Raw genomic sequence first — 7357 nt, 5'->3', positions numbered from 1 at the left:
GTCTCGAAAACTCGGCCTAATGTGGACCGAAGGGAGGCCGAGTTTGTGAAAATGCCAGGTTATCGGGAATGGGGTTAAAAAAAATAAGTATGAGTGTTTCCTCAGAAAATATTGTACTGTACTTGTATGTATTGTTTACTTGAGAATACAACAGAGAATAAACTGCCCAAATACCCTTAAACAAAGGAAAAGTTCCTCCTTTATGAAGGCATAGAGCCTTTACTACATGAAAATGAAAATTAATGAATACACTGTATACAGTAATTTACCTGATAAGACAGACCTCAGAAAAATGCTTTATGAGGCATAAAGCTGTCTATAATGAAAATTAATTAACTAAGGATTTTTTTTGCCCTGCCAGGGTGTGGCCGAGTTATCCGGACTGCCATGTTATCGAGTGCCAAGTTTTCGAGACTCTACTGTATTATATGGATAGGATAGATAGGGTGTGACCCATATTTTATTTCTGAGATCAAAGAATTTTTCAATAAGAAGAAATAAAACTGATATTTAATCACTGAGCCTTCTACTGCCCTCCTGAAAGCCTCCAGCACTCACAAGGGGGTGTTATCGCCCACTTTGAGAAAGGTGCTTTAGATATAACCATCCATCAGTTACTCACAACACTGACTGAGGACATATCCAATGCCACTGGCCAACATGGGTAACTATTGTTTGGTTATATATAAAGTTTAAAATGTGTCTGGAAGGGAAGAGTCACTCAGAGATCTGGGTGGTGTAACTTGTCAGTGCACACACATTAAATGGAGGTTGTAGGTTTGACTCTCGCTCTGGGCTGATTCTTTTCTTCCAGACTATTCTAAATTATAGTTACTATTTTTGATAAGAGTTAATGTTTACCTCTAATTTCTAATCACATAATTTCTAATTCTTAACTGTAGTGTAATATTGCCTGATTAATTTGGCTGACAGTTGGATGATTAATAATACATCAAGTTATTGAGATGTTATATATATACTGTATATATAATATATATAAACATATAGATTTATTTTATGCCACATATTCACTATAAGTAAAACTATTTATAGTATCATATTCTGAAATCTTTGAGCAGTTTAATATTCAGTTAAACAAAGCTGTATAACTGAATAGTAACACTAAAATGAATTTATTGATATAATATAATATTATAACTTCAGAAAAATAAAAGAAATTTATAAAATTCAGTTTATAAATCACAAAAACAGCATATCTTAAAAACAAATTTAAAATTTTTGTCAAAGAACACTTTAAATAATTTATTCACTTTATATTTTATTTTTGAATTTTAAAAAATTTCTACTAAAAAGGCTTACATTTGATATACTTTGTACTGAAATTATCAAAACTTTTATACTTTAAAAATTATTACATTAAATATTAAAATAAATTTTTTATTTTAAAACTTTTCAATAATTATTTTCTACTACAGACATAAACTGTAGACAAATTCAATTCCATATAATATTTTATAATGAAAGAAATTATATTTTATTAACTTAGTCAAATTGATAATTCAGTAGAGTCTGGCTATAATTACTGTACTTCATTAAGCTTGCTTGTGTATGAAGTTAGTTTTGTATTAAAATGTTTATATCAATAGACTGTGATTATGTATGTTGGTTTTAAAACTAATAGTTTAACTTTTTTTATTGTCGGTACTAAGAGAGCCTTTATTCGTACACATTGTGAATTCAGCCAGCCTGCAAAGATAGAGTTAGAAGTGAGAAATGGAGCCCAACTCAACTAGATCAAATAACCAACGGAAAGCCTTGAGAATACAACCTGTATTCTCCAGAGTATTTTTGCAGCCTCAGCTATCTGGCAGTAGAAAACTGGTATTACTAAACAACATTATAAAAACTTTATTGAAAGTAGATATTTAAATGAAAATGTATATAAATTTTATTTTCTTGCATCAGACATTCACTTAAGTTACTGGATTCATTCCTGCAATTTTTCTTTTTAAATTAATTCTGTCTTCTCTGTCTCAAGAATATGAAAGATAAATTGTTTGTATATAATGTTGGATAGCTCTATAAAGTTTTAAAATCTCTTAAAAGAATCCAATAAAAATTGAAAATAATAATTCATTGACATGTTTACACTAAATAGTGAATAACAAATCAATCAGTGAAAAACTTTGTTAATGTAATTTTTAAAATTAAAATATAATTTTAATAAAAAGTAAATACTATATCAGTTTAGATGAATTATTGGCTAAATACTCCTAGAAATGAAAAGTGAAATAAAGTAATTGAAATTATTAGAATGCCTTGTATAATTTTACAATGAATTTATATGGAAAAAATTTTATCAAATAATCAAAAACAACTTACTTTTGTAATATTGTTTATATTAAAATTTTCATTCACAGCCCATCCTTTAGTTGCATTATTCACTATAAATGGAATATCATTTTTTAAATATCTTTCCATGACTACTTCTGAAGTGGTAGAATTAACAACATCAATGCCAGATAAATCTTCACATATCTGTTAGAAAAAATTGTTTTTTCAATTTTTCTGATGATTACTATTCATGTTAAAGTAGAATTATTAATGATGATCTGAAAACATAGTATTTATTGTGGGTACTAAGAGAGCCTTTATTCGTACACATTGTGAATTCAGCCAGCCTGCAAAGATAGAGTTAGAAGTGAGAAATGGAGCCCAACTCAACTAGATCAAATAACCAACGGAAAGCCTTGAGAATACAACCTGTATTCTCCAGAGTATTTTTGCAGCCTCAGCTATCTGGCAGTAGAAAACTGGTATTACTAAACAACATTATAAAAACTTTATTGAAAGTAGATATTTAAATGAAAATGTATATAAATTTTATTTTCTTGCATCAGACGTTCACTTAAGTTACTGGATTCATTCCTGCAATTTTTCTTTTTAAATTAATTCTCTCTTCTCTGTCTCAAGAATATGAAAGATAAATTGTTTGTATATAATGTTGGATAGCTCTATAAAGTTTTAAAATCTCTTAAAAGAATCCAATAAAAATTGAAAATAATAATTCATTGACATGTTTACACTAAATAGTGAATAACAAATCAATCAGTGAAAAACTTTGTTAATGTAATTTTTAAAATTAAAATATAATTTTAATAAAAAGTAAATACTATATCAGTTTAGATGAATTATTGGCTAAATACTCCTAGAAATGAAAAGTGAAATAAAGTAATTGAAATTATTAGAATGCCTTGTATAATTTTACAATGAATTTATATGGAAAAAATTTTATCAAATAATCAAAAACAACTTACTTTTGTAATATTGTTTATATTAAAATTTTCATTCACAGCCCATCCTTTAGTTGCATTATTCACTATAAATGGAATATCATTTTTTAAATATCTTTCCATGACTACTTCTGAAGTGGTAGAATTAACAACATCAATGCCAGATAAATCTTCANAATGTATGTAGGGGCAACAGGAAGATGTATCAAAGACAGGTTAGCAGAACATCAAGCAAATATAAGAAAAAAACAACTGTGCACTGCGCTAGCTACCTACGTTCTAGCGGACCAGCGAGACGTCAAGGTTGAATGGGACCAAGCAAGACTAATGCAGATAGTCCGCGACAGGAAACACCAGCATTACGCGGAAGCCTGGAAGATTTGTAAGGCAAAGCATAAAGGCCTTGCAGTCAACTTTCAAGAATCGACAAAAATATCGGCAGCATGGTCCTCTAGCTTAATATAAACTTAATAATTGAGGGAAGTAGTTATTATGTATCTTAGGCTATGTATTTTTGAATGAGGTTGGGAGATGGTAACTATATGTATTGTGTTTAGATATTTATGTAATCTTTTTTATATTTCCGTTGCTAAGTTCACAATGACGTCATAAATTGCAACGAATTATAAGCTAGTTCGAAAATATTCGAAAAACGTGTTAGTTGTACGAAGCGTTCAATTTACAATTTGTTGTTTTATTTGATTTATTTTTCTTGAGAAAGGTCTTTTAACAAGACCGAAAACATTAGAAAGTTTTTCTTATAAACTTCGGCTGCAAGAAAACGTGTTTTAGTAAGTGTTTTGATATTACAGTATGCAGTCTCGAACGATTTACACTAGTGAATATATAGTGAAAGCAAAAATGTTTCTATGTTTTCCTGCTTACTTGTACCACCGAACACTGTACACACCTCTCTGGTGATTGGTTGGATCTGGTTTCTAGCCCAATTCCTAATAGGTATCTTTTGATTTTTTTTAGCAGCAGACGGCATATATTTATTCCTTTTGCTGTTTAAGGCATTAATTCTCTTCAAATTCGCTTCAAAGAACCTTCTATTTGGAACAATAAAAAAAATAATAAATAAATATATGTATTTTGCACCCTCTTCTGGCTGGTGTTCTATCCTAAAAACCACATTAGCATAAGACTAGTAATTTGTGTCTGCAGAGGTGTATTATTTCTCTGCTATTCTTATTGAACTGTTTCTCTCCTATCCCAATCTTCCCCCAACAATGTTGGCAGGTTTCTCTTAACACCTTTACAGCACCCTTGCTCTGCAGGCAACACCCCCTTAAATAGTACGTATTTGTTACGCTCCTTCTTCACATTACACATTATAATACATTTTACATTTCTCATTGTTAGTTCTTAGGCCTCTTAGTGCTCTCAGAGTGGGAAGAGGCCTTTTCTATAGAACTGCAAAAAAAAACCCGTTAACCACCAAAAACTCCTTTAAGTATCGAAACAAGTGAAAATCACTGGATGCAAGGTCTGGACTGTAAGATGGATGATCTAGTTGTTACCATCCAAAAGAACTGATTAGACCTTGTGTTTGTGCAGAAATATGTGGCCTTGCATTGTCATGAAGCAACATCACACCGGAAGACAGTAGACCATCCTGCTTGTTTTGTATGGCATGCCGGAATTTTCTGAAGATCACACAATACACATCAGAATTGATTGTTGTGCCTCTTGGCATAAAATACACTAACAAAATCCCTTTCCTGTCCCAAAAGACAGTTGCCATAATTTTTCGTGTTGAAATGGACTGTTTGGCTTTGGTTGGCGAAGATGTGTGTCGTCATTCCATTGACTGTTGCTTGGACTCAGGAGTCATGTGAGACACCCAAGTCTCTTCTCCTGTAACAATGTGGTCCAACAATTCATCTTCTTCCTGATCATATTGAGTCACAAATGATAAAGCACTGCCCAATCTTTTTGTTTTGTGATCATCAGAAAGCAGTGTTGGAACCCACTGAGAACACAATTTTTGATAATTCAGTTTCTTCGAAACAATGGTATACAGAACTGATCTGAAACCTGTGGAAATTCAATTGATAACATTGAAATGTTGAGTTGTCAGTCCTCTCAAACTTTGTTATCCACATCACAAACCAAATTTTCAGAAATCATAGAAGGTCGGCCAGGGCATGGCTCATCATGCACATTAACCTGCCTGTCCTTGAACATTCTCACCCACTTTCGAACTTTACTGTCACTCATAGCATTATCACCCTAAACTTCACAAATCTGATGGTGAATTTCTGCTGCTGCCAAGTTTCTTGCACTCGAGAATTGAATAACAGATCGTATCTCACAGTCGGCGGGTGACTCAATTTTCTTAAACATTATAAACTTTTACAGATCAGCACACAGACAGACAATACGGCTGCAAATGGTGTCTAAATGTGCACAAAGCATGCACGGAGCAGATGCACATATGCACAGCCGCGATCACGTGTTATTCTCACTCTCATTCACAAACAGACCTTATCAAAAAATAGCCCTTGTATAATGGCTATTTTTCATCTACTATTTATATATAGATATTATAACTATTATATATATATAACTATATATATACAGTAGAGCCTCGAAAACTCGGCCTAATGTGGACTGAAGGGTGGTCGAGTTTGTGAAAATGCCAGGTTATCGGGAATGGGGTTAAAAAAGGATAAGTATGCGTGTTTCCTCAGAAAATATTGTACTGTACTTGTATGTATTGTTTGCTTGAGAATACAACAGAGAATAAACTGCCCAAATAACCTTAAACAAAGGAAAAGTACNATACTATTAAATTCTGGTTCTTAATTAAAAGTCGACAGAGTGAAGACATAAAAGGGGTCATGTGTCATATTTCTTAATGAATATTTTACACGTTATTAGCGTTCAAAATTAACGAAAATAAAAAAATAAAACTCATCTCTACCTCAAAGTAAGCTTTTTTTGTCATTTTATAATAGTACAGTAAAACCCGTTAAGATGTTCTCGCCTAAGACGTTAGAATGTGTATGGGGACACGATTTAGTAGTTCAACCACTTTGACGCTTAATAACTAACTCGTGTTAAGCCATCTGACTCTGATTCTGACCACTCTGAATACATAAGACATAAGATTTAAAGTAATTGGCCGAACTCGAGGGTATAGCCAAGGAAGGAATAGGATAGGGAGAAAGGGGTGAGTGAGGGAGGAGAAGAAAGAGAAGGGATGTGTGTAGGGGGTGGGGGAGGGGAAAAGAGGTAGAAAGGAAAGGAGGAATCCATGGGCGCCTGCCGGGAACAGATTAATGAACAGCTTAAAATGATATACAATTAACAAGGTAGATTATATACAATTTGATTGGACAGATGAGATAGGTGGCGCCTTATGAGGCTTACATGCAAGACAAAGTAGAGAACCTGTATCCTAAGAATGGAGCCAGGATTGGCACAGCGAAGAGTAGGTAGACCGTTTGTGATGATGATGTGGAGGGATTTCAGACGAGATCCGGTGAGTCATGATTACTGGGCATGGGTGATATTGGTGAGGTAATCTGACCGTTGATTGGAATATGGTGCTCCGCTAACCTCAGGTTGTTAATGTACTGCACAAAAGTCCGATAGGTGTCCCTGTCTTCAATGAGGGCATTGAGGGGACAGGGCCAATGGTGTCCCTTGTCAGTTACCTTGCGCAGTAGCAGTTGACGGTATTGAGTAAATTTCGTGCAGGTAAAGATGAGGTGGAAAGAGTCGTCCTTTTCTTGAATGTTACAGTCACATAGTCCATTTCCTTTATTAAGGAACCTGTGTAAATAACTTTTGAAGTTACCATGCCCCGTTAGGATTTGAGTAAGAACGTGAGTCGTGCTCAGATGCTTCAGGTGAGGCCTCCTGATGACGTCTGGGATAAATTGAAAGGTGTTGCGTCCGGTGGGGCTGTTTTCCCAGTCAGATTGCCACCAAGCCATGATGACAGAGTGAAGTTCATTGCACAAGAAGGAGACTGGAATTGCTGTGTACGAGTAGTTAGAAGCTACAATGTGGGCATTTTTAGCAAGCTTATCAACATTTTCGTTTCCACTGGTACCAGAGTGCCCCTTGACCCAGTGGAAGCTTATGTGAGC

General features: G+C 33.8%; 1 protein-coding gene across 1 annotated transcript in view; it reads right to left on the bottom strand.

Moving 5' to 3' along the window:
* Nucleotides 1-7357, bottom strand: part of LOC111632063 (putative leucine-rich repeat-containing protein DDB_G0290503) — a 67877-nt gene that overhangs the window by 57282 nt on the left and 3238 nt on the right. The window contains exon 3 of the mRNA XM_023376419.1: nt 2344-2499. Coding sequence (XP_023232187.1) covers nt 2344-2499 — 156 coding nt within the window. The remainder of the gene's footprint in view (nt 1-2343; nt 2500-7357) is intronic.

This window comes from Centruroides sculpturatus, unplaced genomic scaffold (assembly GCF_000671375.1).
Source record: "Centruroides sculpturatus isolate CEXI.00-Female unplaced genomic scaffold, Cexi_2.0 scaffold707, whole genome shotgun sequence".
NCBI classification, from domain to species: Eukaryota; Metazoa; Arthropoda; class Arachnida; order Scorpiones; family Buthidae; genus Centruroides; species Centruroides sculpturatus.
The sequence above is the reverse complement of the archived record's forward strand: the minus strand, read 5'-3'. Positions and strand labels throughout refer to the sequence as shown.